We start from the raw sequence: 20,305 nt of genomic DNA on the forward strand, positions 1-20,305 counted from the left end.
ATTCTTAGTTGAGAACTTGTCTGAAATTTCAGAGCTTCCAAGTTGTGGTGTTGGGAAACCAACTTGGTCAGGCAGCTTATTAAGCAGATGTGCACAATCTGGAATGCCCAGTGCTCTGATAACAGTGCAAAACAAATATGCTTCCTGAAATAACAACAATAATAATAGAAAAGAGTTCTGATCTAAATGCATTTTCTCAGGTAGAATTATTTCCTGGAATGAAAATAAAATGAAACCTAATTCTGTCAATGGAAAAAGCAGCACATCCAATGCTGCAGAAGAGACTGAACCTTCAAATATTTGTTCTGATTAAGCAAATTTCCAACTGGGTCCTACTTGGGGCAGGTGAGGTTAGAGCACCTGTGTAGATTTGTTCCCTGAGATATCCTTTCATCTTTTTCAGTGTTATGGTGAAACACTTTGTTGCTTAATAATTTTACAATTTGACTAAAAGTAAATTCTTTTTTTTAAAAGATTTATTTATTTTATTACAAAGTCAGATATACAGAGAAGAGGAGAGACAGAGAGGAAGATCTTCCGTCCGATGATTCACTCCCCAAGTGACCGCAACAGCCGGAGCTGAGCCAATCCGAAGCCAGGACCAGGAGCTCTTCCAAGTCTCCCACGCGGGTGCAGGGTCCCAAGGCTTTGGGCCGTCCTCAACTGCTTTCCCAGGCCACAGGCAGGGAGCTGGATGGGAAGTGGAGCTGCCGGGATTAGAACCGGCGCCCATATGGGATCCCGGGGTGTTCAAGGCGAGGACTTTAGCCGCTAGGCCACACCACCGGGCCCTAAAAGTAAATTCTAACATAACTGGTGGGTGAGCAAATATCAAAAGATGCCATAGGGTAGCTCACCTAAGCCTGGACTTCTTGCTTATTGTGGATACTTTGATATTCAAGATATTGAATGGCAAACACATGTTAGGCTAGAACTTTTTTTGTAAAATATTTTGAGGAACACCTGCACACATTCATTTTCCCCAAGAGCTTAGATTTCACAGATATGAAATGTTTAACCCCTGCTTTTCCCTAAGTGCTTTTGATCTTAGAGTTGAATCCTTGGAGAAATGGATAAAAAACTGAAAAATCCAGATGAAAAGTTTAAAGAAGGAGAGAGAAGTAAATAATAACTTTTGAAAAAAGAAGTTTGTTCTTATTCCTAGAAGTGACACAAAGGCATTGCATGGTTTTAAGCAGGAGGGCTGTGACATTTTCTGTTTCTGTAACTACAGAGCACATTGGGGAGGACACAGTTCTGGGGGTAGCTCATCTGTAACAGCCCGTTACGTCCAGCAAGAACTGGGGGGTGATTTGGGTAACAACAATGCAGCAGAGAAGGGAAGATGCAAATGACTTGGAGGCACATGGAGGAGGTGAAATTGACAAATCTTGGAGGTGAACTGACCACAGGGGGTGAAGTAGAGGGAGATATCAAACATGTCCTTTACTTCAGCAAGATTTCAAGTCTAAAGACTCTGTTGTGGTCAAGTACTCTCACAGTAACATACCACACAGCAAGTGGCCTGCCATCACTGATGTTATTCGGGCACAGTTCTGGGGGCCAAAAGTCCCAAATCATGGTTGTACTTGCTGGAAAGACTATGTCAGGAAATCCTTTCTTGCTTCTTCTAGCTTCTGGAAGCTGCAAATATTTCTTGGCTGCAGCTGCATAATGGTAATTTAAACCTCCGTCTTCATCTGATTTTCTCTTCTTTTCTGTTTTTCATAAGGACATTTGTCATTGGCTATGGGCCCTTTCCAGATAACCCAGGATGATTCCATCTCAAGATCCTTATAAATATATCCAGGACCTTTTTCTTTTTCTCTATGTTTCTTTAAAAGGATTTATTATTATTTTTTAATTGGAAAAGCATAAAATTACAGAGAAAAGGAAACACAGAGAAAAATCCTCCACCTGCTGGTTCACACCTCAAATGGCAACAATGGCTGGAGCTGAGCTAATTTAAAGCTGGGTACTAGGAGCTTCTTCCAGGTCTCCCATGTGGGTGCAGGTTCCCAAGGCTTTGGGCTGTCCTTGATGGCTTTCCTAGGTCACAGGCAGGGAGCTTGCAAGGCGAGGACTTTAGCCACTAGGCTATGGTACTGGGCTCTAAGACCTTTTTCTAAATAAGATATAATCACAGGTTCTGGGGGTTAAGATATCTACAGGTATTTGTAGGGGACATATTTTGCCCTAGTATAAACATATAAACAATCCTTCATATGCCACACTGAAGGGGCTGCCAGGCCTGATGGATTTTTACAAGTTATCATATCCCACATCATTTAAGTAGCACTGATGATTCTGTCTTTGGTACCCGGAGAGTATCAAGAAGTTGCCAAATCCAACATCACAGTGGTCCTTGTGAAAATTTTCTGCTTCATGGACTTCTCTGCCTATTTCCTTGCATACAACCTATACATTGCATTCCATGGTGTCAAAGTTCTCTGTTTATTATTTGTCTTGTTTTGTAAGGACCTTAGGAGAAGCAGTTGTTTCTTGTTTACCATTGCACCCTCACGATGAGCACTGAGCCTGGCCGAGGAGCAATGCATGGCTTTTTTGAGGCCACTGTATTGTAGAGGGTCCTCAGTAAAGCTTTATTCTCACCTAATCACATTGATTTTGATTAATTGAACATTGCAGAATCCCTTCTGCAAATCTTTCCCCGTAAGCTGAGAGGCAGAGAGAAGGAATGATACAGAGAAACGAGAGTCCACTCATCGGTTCACTTCAGAAGTGCTCCAACAACTAGGCTAGGCCAAGGCCAAAGCTGGGCATAAGGGACACACTCTAGGTCTCCTGTGGAGTGATAAGAACACAGTAACTGCTGCCTGCCATGATAGGCATGAGCAGGAGGATGGAGGGAAGAGCAAAAGCTGGAAACAGAATCCATATGGGTCATGGGTCATCTTAACTGGCATCTTAATCACTTGGCCAAATACCTGTCCTTGAAAACTGTCACTCATGGGAACAAAATGTCAACAATAATAATCACTTCCTGCCTAACTTTGGTGCTATGAAGATGGGCACGTTCTAGTTCTTATATTTTAATGACTCAGTCTGTTGGTTAGACCAATCTGAGCAAATGAATTATAAGTAGTCATTCCTGTAATGAAGGCATGAATGAAATACTGGGAGGCACACCGCAGGGAGTTACTAGAGATGACTTCCAGCAAGCAAGATTTGAATTGGATTTTAAGGAGTGAGTAAGATTTTTTGGGGGGAAAATATTTTAAAGAGAGATGATATTCACATCTAAATATTCAGCTGTGTTTCAGGGACAATTGTATTTTAATACATGCATGAGAAATGAAGTGGCTAAATACTTTTCCTGAAAAGATTGGTTTTAAATGTAGATGTAAGAAAAATGAAAGAGTCAGAAACGGCATGAAGATCTTGCAGGCCATGGATCTCTTTAAAAATCAGGTGTGTTCCGATGTTTGTCATGATGGTTAAGACAGTGCTTGAGACATCGTCATCCTGTATCTGCTGCCTGGTGTATGTCCTGATCGCTAACCAAGACACTGGAGGCGAGGGCTTGGTTCCATTCCAACCCCAGTACAGCACCCAGGCTTCAGCCCGGAACAGGAGGGGCCACAGGAGCCAGTTATGTCATCGGCCTGGCGGAATTCCAACCCACCAATGACACACCTGAACAGACATTCCTCACCTAATCAGGGCATAGACAGCCCTTTGCCAGCCCCTGCGTCCAGAGGGGTATAAAACTCCCCAACACATATCTCAGCCGCCCTTTTCGCTTCCTCCCTCTTCCCTCGGCTTTGTGCAAAGGAGGCCCAGGAGAGGATTTTCCAATTAAGCTTTCGTTACAACTTTGGACAACTCGCTGATATTATTCCACTGCCTGCAGGCAGTCAGCAGTCATCATCTAACAAGTCCCAGATCTCTACTTCTGATACACAACCCTATGTCCCTGCCACCCATGAGAAAGGATGGGATGGAGTTTAGTGCTTTCAGTGTTGGTCTGGGCCAGCCCTGGCTGACTGGGGCATCCGGGGCTGCAACCAGCAGATGCAGATGCTTTGTCTATCTGTCTCTGTTGCTCTACTTTTCAAATAAATCTAAGTAAGTAAAACTTTAAAAAACAGGCAATTTAGGGGGTTGGCACAATGGTACATTAGGCAAATTCCCTGCCCTGTGGCGCCAGCATCTTACATGGGCACTGGTTTATGTCCCAGCTGCTCCTCTTTCAATCCAGTTCTCTGCTTATGGCCTGGGAAAGCAGTGGAAGAGGCCCAATTTCTTGGGACCTTCACCCACACAAGACCCAAAATAGGCTTCTGACTCCCAGCTTTGGGTCAGCTCACCTCTAGCCATGGTGGCTATCTGGGGAGCGAAGCAGTCGATGGAGGATCTCTACCTCTCCTCTCTGTGAAATCTGCCTTTTGAATAAAAAAATGAATGTTTTTTAAAAGCCTGATGCATTTTGGGTAAGCTATATATAGTACTGTTAATTTCACTAGAAGGGAAGTTTTCAAAACAAGACAAATGGGATGTTTACACTCTTTACATGTTAATTAGAAATGTGGCTTAGGCTTTCTCCATGACAACAAGTATATCTATATTGTGGTCATGGCTTTGCTCTTTTGGATTAATATAGAAAGTCCTTGAAAGAACTTGACTTTGTTCTTTCTAAAGAAAAAAAGAAAGAAGAACATTAAAAAGCTACATGGTACTGCTGGATTTAGCTCTTTTTAACAAAGGTCGCAGCATTTCTGAGTAGTAAACACTATTACCAAGTCTTTCCAATGCCTGGATGTTTCGCAGGCCTGCTTCCAGCTCTGGAATAAATGACTAGAGCTGCAGGGGCATAGGACAGCTGTGGGCCTGGGAAGCCAGTTTGTATCTGAGAAGAGGCAGATGTGTCCTATTTCCCTCAACCGCAGCCAAGGCAAGAATCAAGGCAAAAAGCCCCCTCTGGCCTAAGCAGCCTTAGTGTTCGGCCGACTGCTTTCAATTTGGTCTTTAGAACGAGTGGGTAACAGGAGAGTTATTTGAGAGGCTGCTGTCAGGAATCTAGAATTACTTTCAGTTGCAACTAAGCAGCACCTGGTTTCTATTTCTAGGGTATTGCCTCCTTTGCTGATAATATCAGAAATCAACATGCTTGTATTTATAAAGCTTCATTCTTCTGGGAGTACTCAATCTTTGGGCGAGATCGGCTAATACATTTCATTGTTTCAGATTAGGCCATTGTATGTTTTATGATTTTGAAGATTATAGAGACTATTAAATTCCCCAAATATTAAACCACTCTGGCAAGGCTCTCAGTAAGGCATGCTAGGAAATAGGAAAATACCTCAGATATGAGATATTCTGAGAAGGGTTTTTATGATTGTCCCAGAGCAGGACCCTCAATGGAGTACCCACCCAGTTGTTAAACTAGGAGAAATTAAAGAGCAGCCACATTTTGTTTTTCATTTAAAAATATTTTATTTTGTTTTACGATGTAGTTTCATAGGCTCTGGGGTCTCCTGTGTCCTTCCGCAACGTCCCCCCCACACCCCCCTTGATTTCCCCTCTAGTTTTACAATGCATGTCAGAAGCCACCTTTTTTTAAAGATTTTAAAATTTGCTTTAAAGGCAGAGTAACAAAGAAAGAGGAAGGAATCTTTCGTCTGCTGGTTTATTACCCAAATGACCTCAATGACCAGGGCTGGGCCAGACTAGAGCCAGGAGTCCAGAGTTTCTTCAAGGTCTCCCACACTGCAGGGGCCCGCAGACTTGGGCTATCGCCTGCTGTTTCCCCAGTTGCATTATTAGGGAGCTGGTCTTGAAATCAGTGTCCATATGGAGATGCTGGCATCACAAGTGGAGGCTTAATCTGTTCTACGAGAGTGCCTATCGAGAGAAACCACATTACTATCAGGGAATGAACATGCCTCAAGTTTCCTAGGAAACCCTGATTATGTATTATGCTAATGTTATGCTAATATAAAGTCATCTGAAATTATCCCTACCTTTGGAACATGATTATAATTTAGTACACAAAGAAGTTAAAGTTTGGATGAATGACTTTCATCTGTGCTCTGGTGTGGTAGAAGCATCACTGGATTCTGCTCCATGAAGACGCTTGGTCAAATGTTATTCACATCCCTTACTAACTACCTGATTGTCAGCAAGCTACTTGCAGCTTAGATTAGTAATTTCCTTAATTACAAAATGAATATATTTATGCTTGACACTGTATTCTCTTTCTACCTTAAGAGTCAGCAACCTGGAGCCAGTATGGTGGTGTAGCATTCTAATCCTCTGCTTGAGACACTGGCATCCCATATGGGCGCCAATGTGAGTCCCAGCTGCTCTACTTCTTATTTATTTATTTATTTATTTATTTATTTATTTATTTATTTTTCCAGATTTGATATTGATAGGCTATATTTTACTTTTTTCTCACTCTTTTTATGGTCCTGAAAGATCTAGCCTGATCTAGCCTTCTGATCTAGCCTCTTGCTTATGTCTTGGTGTCAGGCGACAGAGGGGAGGCAGTGAAGGATGTACTGAATCCTTGAGCTCCTGCACCCATTTGAAGATCTGCCTCCTGACTTCAGATCGATTCAGCTCCAGCTGAACCAGAGGATGGAAGACAGACCTCTCTGTCTTTCTCTCCTTCTCTTTCAAATCTCAAATAAAAATAAATCATTTTTAATAGAGCATCCTAGTTTGAGATATTATTATCATTGATTTAAATCATCTTTCATCGCAACTGTTTCTAATTTATCTTCTCTTTTGCTCTAGCATTTTATTTTCCATGTATCTGTTGGAATGGTCTTTTAAAATCCCCTTTCAAATTGTGTCATGTTTTTGAACCTAAATCCTATTCATTTCCATTCCTAAAATATCTAGCATACCCTGGCTCTTGTGGGCTTTGGTCAGTGTCCCTCATGTCCTCATTCACTGTACTCCAGCTGTACTAACCTTCCTGTACTAACTGTACAAGCTTGCTTTACCTCTAGGCCTGTGCACCTTCTGTTCAGTGTCTGAGAAGCCCCTCCCCTTTTCTGAGTAGCTGTACTCTCTTTCAAGTCTCATGCCAAATATTAGCTCTCCAGAGAGACTGTCCTGAACCACCCTATGTTAAGTAGCAGCTCCATCACTTTCTAACAATACTTTTGCCTTCATATTCATCATTACTATGTGAATTTATTGTAATTTTTTCTTGTCAACCTCCTCTCAGTAGAGTGTAAACTCTGTGACAGGTGTTAATTATTTATTCCTCTTCCATATAGTTTCCAGAGTGTGGAGCAATGAATGATAATCTGGCATGCACAAGAAACTCAGAGAGTATCTGTTGGATGAATGTCGAGGAAGTTTAAGTGCAGTAATGCACGTAGGAATGTTTAGTTCACGGAATCCATGTTCTCCTGATTTTCTTGCTCTTGAGAACTTCCTTGTTCTAGGATAAATTCCTGGACATCAGGAATCAATGCTAACACTAGTAAATATCTAATGAGATTTTAATAAATTCTGAACACTGCTCTAAGTGCTTTTAATGATTGAAATAATTTATAACCTTTGGGCCCTATTATCAGCCCAATAATTAAGATTAGAGAGTGGAGGAACAGAAAGGTCAAGTAACAGAGCGAAAGCGCTAGTGAGCGATGAATGCAGGAATTAGCACAGGGAAATGTGGTGCCATACTGATGACCGTATTGTAACCCCACTGGAGAAGTCCCTTTTAGCCTGCTGTTGATGTCTTCCCGTAATCCAACAATAACTGTCTCTCCCAAGCTGTTCCATCACTATTCACTCGCTCATTTGCATATTCATTCAACGCATATTGAGCATCTGCCTTATGTTAGGCACTGGCCTGGGTCCTGGGATTCAGTTGGTTCATGCCCATATTTCTTTCTTTCTTCTTTTAGACAAGAATAAATAGAAAAGTGAGCATCCTTTTTTTTTTAACAAGCATATTAAAACCTTTGATAAATTTGAGCAAGAGCATTGCTTATTTTACAACCTAAGAATTTTCTTTAAATGCTACATTTCAGTGTTTACGAGGTGTTCTTTAGGTACCTGATTTCTCCAAACACCGCTCCAGCTTTCAGAGTGACCAGAACCTGCGCACCATCCGAGCCCCCAAGAACTTGTACTTCTCCATGCTTGATTACATACATTTCCTTGCCGATTTCCCCCTGCATGCCACATACAAAGAAACAGCAATCACTTTGTCAGTAATAATTAACCCCTAAATTAGAAATGAAATAAAAGGAGGCAGCACAGAACATCAATGGAAAAGTGATTATCTTTAAGATCTGAGGCAGCAGCACTCATTGCTTAGACATATGATATCAAAGCAAAGTCTTATTAACAAGATACATCCAACATCGGCATTATCTGTGCTCCAGCTAGACACATTGAGATATTTCAGATCAACACGGTGCTCCAGAAATGTGCATGGGCTCAAGAACAAGTGGCATGATCGAAGAGGCTTTGGCAACTACTGCTGAATTCTGAAAAAAGTGTTTGTTTTACTCCAAGAATGTGGAATGCATCCATTGAAAGATCAATTTTATTCGTTTCCTAGGCAAGTTTGCTTGTAGAAATTGCAACACGGGGGACCTTTAAGCTATTTGTATTCCATATTGAGAGGACGTATTAGTGGAGCAAGCTGTTTTATTCAGTGCTTTTTTCCTTTTTCTTTCTTTCTTTTTTTTTTTTTATTACTACAGAGAATCTATTTAGTTCTTACTTACCTTTGGATATTCTTGGAGCCAGTGATAGATCCATATTGAAGTCCTAAGGATTAAATTTTTGGAATATTCACATAGTCATGAACTAATGATGTTTTTATATATATATATCTATATCTTTGGTGGTGTGGCAATATATACACCAGGCTGTAAGCATTGTTTAGTGTAAATTCAAAGAAGTGTGATATGCACCTAGTACCTAGTGCCAAGTTTGAAATCTAAACAATGGCTGCTTATGTAGCTCCATGATCAGTTCCATTGGGGATATCTGAATTCAAGACTCCATTAGACTTCGTAAGACGAGGATAATTGGCTTCTGTCTGGGTGAGCCACTGGAAAGGAAGGAATTAGGACATGGGGAGTCTGTGATTGATTTCTCTGGCCTTTCTCGATGTGTGTCTTTTCTCGCTGTACCTCTATTGCATCCTTTCTGGTAATACATATTAAGCACAAAATGCTTATTTGTATTGAATTGTTTCTACAAATCACCAAAGTAGTGGGTGATAATGAGGTCCTTGAAACAAGTCTTGGAACTCCAACTTCAAAAAAGAAAGTATACATCTTAAAATAGAGACATGATAGCATTTAGCTCATGAAAACCTAGGGGCTCTAAATAAGACACTTCACATAATATTAGACAATGTATTTGAGTAACGGTATGCACATGTCTGAATGATCGAGGTCTTGACCGCCTTGAGCTACTGCTGTACTCAGAATGTATTGCTAAAAATTTATGTGTTTAAAACTTAATCCCCTAATTCATATGTTAATTGTGTTTGGATGTGAAACCTTTGGGAGATAATTGGGTCATAGAACTCTACCCTATGAATGGATTAATTCGTTCACAGGTTAGTGTGTTAATGGATTAAAGCATTAGTGGGTTGTCATGAGAGAGTGGCTTTGTTATAAAAACAAACTTTTTGTGCTATTTTCTGTCATGTTATGAAATAAAAAGGCTATCACCGGATGCTGAGCCCCTTTATACTCTAGCACTTCCAACTCTCACACCATGAGCTAAATGGACGCTCTGCTTTAAAAATTACCCAGTCTGTGGCATTCAGTTGCAGCAACAGAAAATGGACTAAGACAGCTATTTAATGAACCAGCATGAATACAAAACATGTGTTTACTAGATTTAGGAAGAAATTGATTTAAGAAAATACTCTTACTTTATTGTATTTTAATCTTTGAGATAATAAACTGAAGATTAAATATTACTGGCTGCAATTTTTGCTTTGAGTTGGCTGAGATAATGTTTATTTCGTGTTAGTTCTCAGCCCAGGTTTGATATGCAGTGAGTGGGCCCTTACTTATGAGTGAGGGAAATACAATTTACAGGTTTCTGGGAAGTTTTGAAGTACTTCCATACCTTGAGCTATTTTCCCAAACACTGGACATATTATAATTGTCAAATTGAATTTAAAGATATTGGACTTAGTTCATATATGGTGACTTGAAATTCTAATTTTGTCTCCCCATTTTCGTTATAATGAAGGTAAAGTAAGTGAGTCTTATTCTAGAAGTATTGTGTCTTACTCAGGACTGATACAGTTAGGTTAGCTGAGTAGGCTACCTGCCACGACTCAGTGGCTGGACACAAAAGGAAGCCATACACCCATGTCTTCTGACACAGTGGCACAATATTTATAACTGACTTTTTGAGTTGTGCAAAAACATTAATTATACATTTATATTTGAATATAGATCAAAGCATAAATTTGAATGTAGATGAATCTTATAGTTATTTACATAGTATCAGTGCTAATATTTTACCCTAGCACGACACTTTAAAAAATAGAATATTTAACATTGACACAGCTCTTTGTTTTATTTTCCATATTTGATCTGTCATAGCATGTTACTTTTTAATGGCAGAGCATTTCATAAATATTAACTTCAACTAATTCTTACAAAAGTAGAGTAAGTGTCATTAATTTGATTTAAAAAGTTGACGGTAAAGGCTTATAAAGGTGTCTCAAGCAAAGGTACAAGGCTGGCAGGAGACAGCACAGGGACCAGCAAGCTTATGTAAGCTGATTACATGTAATTCACAGAGATAGATCATATATAACAATGACTCCTATTTCAAGACTGTAAAAATAAGGCAAAGTACCTGAAATTTAGTTTTCCAAGAGATACTCCAGGAAGCAATGATGAAAGCTGAGTCATATTCGTTATTCTTTGCATGAAATGATACTCAAGGAACTGGAATACTTTTCAAAGGCAGTTATTACAACTGACTGAAGGCAGAAGTGCTTAATGGGTACTTAAATATAGCTCAGCATTTTAATTTTTTCTTAATGATCATTTCAATAATTTTCCAAGAAGATCTGGCATAATCAACGAACCAAAACTTTCACTATTTTGTGCAGATCTCTAAGCTAATTTAATCCTTTTCTGCAAGTTTAATTAGCATTCCAATGAAGCAGACATTTCTCAGAGAGCAAGGGCTAACACATGAGCAAAATAAGATCCAAGCAAGCTCCTTGGCTGGGTGTATGTCCTGGCTTGGAGAAACTTCCACATAGAATGAAGCAACCCTTCCTGGGAAGGCATTTCAGCATTTCAGGATTTCTGTGTAAGAAGATGTTTGCAAAGACTGTAGGAGCACTAGGACTATTAAATGTCCCCAGCAAAAAGAGCAGTGTTGCTCAACAGGTGTCCGCCCCACTCAGGAGCTTGTTTGGAGGGGCAAGTTCTCTGGCCTGGATGCAAAAGTGTCATATCAGAATCCGTGAGTGGGCGGTTTTAGAAATCCGTGCTCTCACAAGATCTACCAGTGATTCCAACATGATCATAGGGCATCCTGAGAAAATTCCCGATCTGTGCTCCTCTCCCCACTAGAGACCCAAAATTTGAGGATTGGGAAGGTCAGCAAATGCAGTCCCAAACCCTATCATTTCTTCAAATACTCAGATAATGCCAAATTAGTCACGTTTCCTCCTCACCTTTTCTGCAAGATTTTGCGGAAATGATAAGCAAAAATCCAGCTCAGTTCAGCTCTCTGAAATCTAGCAAAATAACAGCCTTCCTTCTCTGTCAGCATCTACTATCATGCTAATTTCCTCTTAAAAATAAAAGCAAAGAATGTGAGCTGCCGTTCTACTGTCTTTTCATTTCTGCACCTTATTGCTTCATTTCCCCCTTACGTTTGTGTTCACTGATATGACTTGGTTGTTCAGTGATGAATGTGACCTGGGGAAGAAATTAGAAACGAGCAGGCTGCATATCACATTTTGTTAAGCAAATTTGCACTACTCAAGGATATGAGTTCTAAAATTTTTATGATCTACCCTTATTTTCCATTTTTTTTCTTAAGATTTATTTATTTTTATTACAAAGATATACACAGAGCTGGAGAGACAGAGAGGAAGATCTTCCCTCTGATGATTCACTCCCCAAGTGAGTGCAACGGCTGGTGCTGTGTCGATCCGAAGCCAGGAGCCAGGAGCTCTTCCAGGTCTCCCACACGGGTGCAGAGTCCCAAAGCTCTGGGGCGTCCTTAACTGCTTTCCCAGGCCAGAAGCAGGGAGCTGGATGGGAAGTGGGGCTGCCGGGATTAGAACCGGTGCCCATATGGGATCTTGGAGCATGCAAGGCGAGGACTTTAGCCGCTAGGCCACGCTGCTGGACCCTACACTTATTTTCAGTGCCTGCTACTCTTGAAACAATTTGAACGTCCATTTTGGTGCATTCAGCAATGACATTGCAATGCTTCACTGACTTAAATTAGGGGTCTTTAAACTGTGCTGTGGTTGTGCTTCTCCTTTTGATGAAAATGATTTCCTCTTCTTAGTCTATCTGTTCTAACAGACTAATCAGTGTGTGGCTGTGTAGTCTTGGTTTCTGTGACATCACAATATCCCCTCTATTTTTCCTATTTACTTGTTTATTTATTTATTGGAAAGTCAGATATACAGATAGGAAGAGAGATAGAGAGATCTTTTGTCTGCTGATTCACTCCCCAAGTGGCCACAGTGGCAGGAGTTGCACTGATCCGATGCCAGCAGCCAGCTGCTTCTGGGTCTCCCACACGGGTACAGGGTCCCAAGGCTTTGGGCCATCCTCGACTGCTTTCCCAGGCCATAGGCAGGGAGCTGGATGGGAAGCGAGGCCTCCAGAATAAGAGCTGGTGCCCTTTTGGGCTCCTAGCGTGTGCAAGGCGAGGACTTTAGACACTAGGCTATCGTGCGGGGCCCTCATATTTCCTCTTTTATCTCACATCTCCTCAGCTGCCTTTTCTGACTCTTCTGCACCGACTTGCTCTGAAAACACTGGCATTCTTCAAAGTTACAGCCAAGCCTGAGTTTCCTTCTACCTTTCCTTGAGCTTCACTTGAAGTCAGCTTCCATATATTCCAATTTGAAACACTTCCAGTTCCATTTTCTATCGTTAGACCAGTTTTCATCTCTGCACTTGGCACCTGAGGCCTTGTAGTAGCTGATGGAACATTTGAATTTATTTTCACCATTATCTCAGCTGTTTAGTTGCTTTTACTCCTTGAATGCCCCAAACGCAGTCTTGTCTCTTGGTGCATGGCTCCAAATCTTCATCAAAAATGATTTCCTGTTCTCTCTTTTTTTAAACTCAACAAGTATTTCTCTGTAGATTTTACAAAGGTCATGCCTGACATCCTGAGAAATCTCCCTCTTCCAGCCTCAAATCTAAATTAAGTGCCTTTGCCACTACAAACTCTCTTAGTCACTTCTATTTCACCTTTTAAAAACACAGCACATTTTAGAGTTGTCTGTGCACTGAATTTTCACTTGTCGCTTTTCTCTAACAGAAGACTACTGGTTGTCAACATTGACTGCATGTTTACATCATATGGGAACATGAGAAAAATTCTAATATGTGGGCTTCATCTAGCCTAATTGAATTACTGGAGGTGGAGCACAGATTTCTATGTTCAAGTCATTCTGATGTAATCTGTAAACTTGAGTGTTACGGAACTTTTTTGTAAACCACTGGAAAATAAGAATCTTGTTTTTTCCTTTTTTTCCCCCCCTCAGGAATAGCTCCCGATGCATAGTACTAAAGGATAGTAACTGAGTTTTTTTAAATAAAAATATACAATTATTCTAACATTTATCTTGAAGCTGTATTCTCCTTTCAGAAACAGTTCTTCCCTCTTTGCCTTCGCACATGAGTGTTCTCTTCACGTCCCAGCATTCCCTTTTCCTTCTTGATTAATTCCAATTCAGTTCTCAAAACAGCTTAGATAAGATCTTCGCAAGGACACCTCGCCAGCACACGGGGGCACACGTACCTCGCCAGCACACGGGGGCACACGTACCTGTCTGATGGCTACAACAGCTCACCTGCACTTCAGTCACAGTATTTCCATGTTATTTTGGAATATTTTGGAATAAAACAGGGGCTTCTCTTTCTTGCTTCGTTGTGCCTGTGTAAGGTCTTAGATCAGCTTCCATTTCTTTGACTGCTCTTCTTTCTCTATATTTTTATTTTGATGATTGACTTCAGCATTGACTTAGTTTTTTGTTATATAAAACTTAGAGTTATTATTCCTTCTTTCCACTTACAAGTTCGTGATTATTATAATTCATTTTTATTATTATTAAAGCAATTATTTATTTAAGATATAAACTTCATATATTTTAAAACAGCTGTTTTCATTGGAAAGTCAGATTTACAGAGAGAAGGAAAGACAGAAGAAGGTCTTCCATCTGCCAGTTCACTTCACAAGTTGCTGCAATGATTGGAGCTGAGCTGATCCAAAGCCAGGAGCCAGTCTCTTCTTCCTGGTCTCCCACGTGGGTGCAGGGTCCCATGGCTTTGGCTCATCCTCTACTGCTTTCCCAGGCCACAAGTAAGGAAATGGATGGGAAATGGGACAGTTGGAATGACCATATGGAATCCTGGCACATGCAAGGTGAGGACTTTAGCAACTAGGCTACCGTGCTGGGCTCAACTGTTTGTATTTCATAATGCTATATGACAAAGCAAATTTCAAAACATGTTGGATTTGGTATCAGTTTTATAAAATAAACTCTACCTTTCTATATAAAAGATGGACTGGAATACATTCATACTGGTTATTTCTTTATGATGGAATCTTAGTGTTTCATGTGTCTCTCATTAACAAAACAGAAATATATTATTCTTATATAAACTACATCCGAAGTTTTGAAAACTGAAGTATCATTCATCCATTAACTAGGTGAACAAAACTGAGGTTGCTAATAGCTTGATGAAGAGCAAAAGTATGCAGAACCACCTACTACTTCTGAAACTATTGTCTGCTTTAATGTATGAAATTAACGAGGTGTGGTGATTGATAATGAACATTTACATAAAGCAGCTTTTCAGCCCATGCATTCATCTTTAATATAAGTAATGACATCTGCGTTGCCTTATTTCATTTTGGACTCTACAGTACATTATTATTTTATAAAATTATAGAATACCATTTATCATAATTGTTTCCATACAATGGAAAAATTTTGTTTTAGCCATGTTTTTTAACCTGTGCTTGAACTAACCAAGTGCATGGCAAAGATAATATGCACTCACCTTTTTGCAGACAAAGTCACCAGGTAAGTAGATGGCAGATTTCAAACTTAGCAACATATCATACAACATCTGTGTGTCACAACCCTATAAAAAAGGGAAAAACAGTTCTTACAGCTAAATGCTAATACTCCAAATGAATTTAAAATGACTGGAAATAATATTGTCTGAGTCAAGAATAAAATATTAGTTGCCAATGGATCTGGACTGGTCTTGAGTCAAAGTTTAGAAAGTAATTACGTAGGGCATAAGAGTTTCAATCTTGGATCATATTGATTTGGGTGTGAATTCTGACTTTACCATTTATTGTTATCTGTAATCTCACATGCCCTCAGTTTCCTGATCTACATAATGGAGATTAAAAAAAAAAATGGGACTAGTGGGGCTGACTCATTGACTCAACTGGCTAATCTTCCACCTTTAAGAACCGGCATCCCATATAGGCTCTGGTTCATGTCCTAGTTGCTCCACTTCCCATCTAGCTCCCTGTTTGTGGCCTGGGAAGGCAGTCAAGGATATCCCAAAGCCTTGGGACCTTGCACCCATGTTGGAGATCCGGAGAAGGCTCCTGACTCCTGGCTTCACATCAGCTCAGCTCTGGCTGTCCCAGCCATTTGAGAAGTGACAAGTAGACAGAAGATCTTCTCCGTATCTCTCCTTTCTGTAAGTCTGTCCTTACAATAAAAACAAAAAATGTTTGTTTTTAAATGGGACTATCTAAGGGAAAAACAAATAAGATGGTAATTGTTAAGTAAAACAACATGATACTTAAGACTACCTAATGATTGTTTACTTTCATATATTTACTTATAGTTAATAGTATATCATAATCAACACAGATCAAAGTTTCTGCTAAATATAGTTCTTTCTTCTAACACCTTTCATTTCATCATTAGATACAATGATTTAACTTGGAAGTTCATAAGACTTTTCTATTCCTACTGAGTCTTCCTCTTCCTTTTAAGTGAGAAAATACATAGATAAACAAACAGGGTTTGCTGAGTGAACAACATTTCTGCTTGTTGGTATATATGTGTAGATTTTAATTTTGTCTGGTGATATTTTTCTGCATGATGGGCTAAAAACATCTACAGGAGTTTCAAAAACTTTATACTTTACATAGATGTTTTGAATTTTCACTTTTACCAAATATTTGTATATTTTTTTCTCTGAGAACAGCTATGATGCAGCCACTCCATTCTGGGTGGTTCTACCCACTTCTTAGGGGGATTATGGCTTTCAGGGAAGTTAACAGCAGAGGAAAGAGAAAGAGAAGTAAAAAGGCTTGCCCCAATGTGTAGATTAGATAATGATTCTTTTAGCAATCATCAGTTTTCAAAAATGGTTTCAGCAGCAGACACTTGACCCAGATCCATGTGAAATTTAGACCTCAGGGTTGCTTGACTGATAAGAAAAAATGATGCATTGTGAGTGAAGTATCTTCAGTAGCCATTGGTGAGAAACATTCAGCTAACTTTTTTTTTTTTTTAGAATGTAAAAAACTGATTGGAAAGGATACAGTTTTTGGTTCTCTAGAATAGAAAAAAGTAAAGGCTTGAAAGCTACTTTCTTAAAGCAGTCTGACATGTATTGATGAGAAATTTTTGAGGAAGACTTTGTATAGTGTCCTTGGAAGAATTAAAGATGAAAATATGTGTAGGTGGGATGATGTTATACATAAATAGAAAATCTGAGATTGAAAGGAAAAGATAATGATGCATAAGATAACCTGTATAAATAGTTATACAAATTTAAGAGGAAGGGATTACTTTTGTTTAGGAGTAAGTTGGAACAAGGGGAAGGATGAAGAAAGTGCTATATGGATAAGAAAATTTGAGTTATTTTAGGATGAATATGATGTGTATTTAAAAAGATAGAAATGTACCCTTTCTCTCATCACGTAGTTTTTTTCCCTTAAAAGGTGTATGGTTATTTTGTTTTCAGTAAGATCTGTCTAAAGAAGTAGCTTATGTGCCCAATTTCTTAAAACAGTCAAAATTTCAGAATAAATTTATTGTAGAAATTGGCATTCTGATGAGTTAAAAACCCCACACAAAACCTCACCAACTTTGAATTAACATGTGGATCTTTTCCATTAAGTTGTGGCCTTGATGTTTTAAATAAAAGCCACCAGAAATATACTTTGCAGGGCCCAGTGGTGTGGCCTAATAGCTAAAGTCCTCGCCTTGAACGCCCCGGGATCCCATATGGGCGCCAGTTCTAATCCCGGCAGCTCCACTTCCCATCCAGCTCCCTGCTTGTGGCCTGGGAAAGCAGTCGAGGACGGCCCAAAGCCTTGGGACCCTGCACTCGTGTGGGAGACCCGGAAGAGGTTCCTGGCTCCTGGCTTCGGATAGGTGCAGCACTGGCCATTGAGAGCTCACTTGGGGAGTGAACCATCGGACAGAAGATCTTCCTCTCTGTCTCTCCTCCTCTCTGCATATCTGACTTTGTAATAAAATAAACAAATCTTAAGAAAAAGAAATACACTTTGCAGTATAATAAATTTAATTAATGAAAAATGACAAGAAGAAAGTATGTAGATCTTTATTTCTGATTAAATTTTTAAATTTTTCTCTGCATGTTTGGCTGAATCCATGGACGGATGAATTCAGGGATGTATGTGTCTGGAATATTCTTGCAATGAAGCCCCCAATCACTCATATCCATGGACAATATTTATATTGTAAATGATTAGAAATAGATTTATGTAAACTACTGATATTTACTTGCAAATACACAATTTTAGTATTTAAAAATTAAAATTTTAAGTACAATGTACATGTCAGAAATAAAGGTTTTATTCCTTGAGCAGTTCTTTGTGGAATGCATTTTGATAAAGTTTTCTGAATGCATTATGTTGTAGTCATAGACATGACTAGTGATCTTAAATGTTGTTTCTCTTTGGTAGTAATTATAATTAATCATTGTTGACCTGTCTCACATCTATTTATATCTTCCCATACAAAGACTTGAGTGTACAGGGAATGACTGTAATTTGATGTTGCCTCAGTATGATTAAGTGCCTCACACTAGAGGCATGGCTCAGTCACCTTTGACAGTTTCTGCCTCTGTGTCCTCTCCCAGTTCTTGCGTGTAATGACTCCTGATGTCTGCCTTACATAACCACTTCTTGGTGACCACCTCCACTTGAACACTAGCTACTTGACTACCCTACTGTCACTAACAGTCCACAGAGACTGTACAGGTGTGCTGTGGCCACTTCCTCTTGGTCTAAGCACTTATCTATTAAACTTGTGACTACTGACTGCAAATTCTCCAATTAGAATGCTCCATGGGAAACCTGCATGGGTACAGCCTGACCCACAATAAGGACTTCGGCCCATGGACCCATCATCGTTTGTTTCTCTTTTCTAACCTTCTCCTGCTGGTGAAGCGTGAGTGCTGCTGAAAACTTTCCCTTTCCCTGTTGGTTCAGTGAGAGGCACTACCTTCCCTCTGAGATCTAGAACTACCGAACTGCCTCTGTTATCCCACCTGTTTTGCTGGGTTACCTCCTTCTCTGTGCCTCATCTGACCAACACATCCACACAGACCTTCTTTTCAAGCCAAGCCTCTCCTATAGAGCGGCTATCTCGGTAGGAAAAAACTGGACACAGCTCAGACAAGAGACACAAGACATCTGTCTGCCAATATAAACAAGTTCCTTGTGAAAAGTCTGCTTTTGGGTCACATACCTAGACATTAGGCTGTCTGCTGGGCTGAAGTATGTCTCACTGTATACATGTACAGCCAAACCCTTGCAGACGCATTGGGGCCAAGCTAAAGTTTATTGACAATCTGAAGAGAGAAAGACTCTAAGATTAGATTGGAAGAATCATATCAGTGTGGTAGTATCATTAGCAGTATAAAACATTTGAAACACTACTGGTCTGTGGGCAGTTATAGTATGGAATATTAATAGAATAGTGTGCTTAAAATAAGCCATGATTAAGCTCAACAAACAATATGGTCTGAACAAAAGCAAAGTAGAGAATATAGTCCACATAATCCCAAGCTTGAAAAACTGCACAAAATACTTCCTGGAAGTAAAATAAGGTTATAAAAGTGAAGATTGGAAGGATATCCGTAAAAAAATGACCTAGTGGCCACCCCTGAGGTGAGAGGAAGCAGAGAGTAAGAGAAGAGTTGCCAAAACTGCAACTTCAATTTCCACAATTTTTAAACTTCAGTAGAAGTAAAAATTTCCCCTTTTGCGGAGACATACATTTCATCTTCTATACTTTAGATGACCTAGTCCACTGGCAGAAAACACTATGCGAGAAAAGCAAATCAATGGGAAGAGTTATACCAACACAGGAGATAAGCCCTAGAAAAGATCAGGAAACAATGAATGGTCTTCCTAGCAGGCATATGCTTCACATCACTTGGACTTCTTTAGAAAGAACACTTCAGCCATTGTAATATGACTTTTTTAATGTTCTTGCATACCATGTAGATTTGGTCATGCAAATTGAATATGGCAGCTGTGTTCAGCAAAACCTGGAATATAAACCAAATACGAGACTCTGCACTTGCATAATGGAACGGTGCCACTTACTTTGAGGTAGCTATGCTTTAGGAACTAAATCCTTCTTAGCTGGATTTAGGCTTAGTAAAATGAAGTTTGTTATTATATGATGTATTTGGAAATTATATTTTAATTTTTTCCTCAGAAAATGATTATGATCTTGAGAGACACTGTGTTCCATTATTGAGTGATTAAAAAGAATTAGCTCCTGGGGCAAGTCTTTCCTTTCCTTTTCTTTTTTTCCTTCTTATAATCACTGCTGCTTTTCTTTGAAAACAAGGACATTTTCTGATTTATAGGGAGCCAGATCATAGCTATTGTTTCAAAACTATCATTTTTTAATACAGAATGAAAGTACCTGTATAAACATAAATATCAACATTATATTGAGGCCACCGGGTAGGTTTTGACCCAATCTGAATTGTGTCTGTCAGAGAAAAAAGTGGACACACCAAGAGACGGCAGGTATGCACAGAGAGAACATGAGAGGAGACAGGGAGAAGCCCCATGTGACAAGGCCAGGAGA

The 20,305-nt window shown here is 39.6% G+C and overlaps 1 protein-coding gene across 1 annotated transcript in view; it reads right to left on the reverse strand.

The window, feature by feature from the left end:
* The window catches only part of CNGB3 (cyclic nucleotide gated channel subunit beta 3), a 164,389-nt gene that overhangs the window by 12,374 nt on the left and 131,710 nt on the right, over positions 1 to 20,305 (reverse strand). Inside the window, exons 13-14 of the mRNA XM_058668413.1 lie at positions 15,252 to 15,335; positions 8,041 to 8,159 (exon numbers count right to left, since the gene is read on the reverse strand). Coding sequence (XP_058524396.1) covers positions 8,041 to 8,159; positions 15,252 to 15,335 — 203 coding nt within the window. The remainder of the gene's footprint in view (positions 1 to 8,040; positions 8,160 to 15,251; positions 15,336 to 20,305) is intronic.

Source organism: Ochotona princeps, chromosome 9 (assembly GCF_030435755.1).
Source record: "Ochotona princeps isolate mOchPri1 chromosome 9, mOchPri1.hap1, whole genome shotgun sequence".
NCBI lineage: Eukaryota > Metazoa > Chordata > Mammalia > Lagomorpha > Ochotonidae > Ochotona > Ochotona princeps.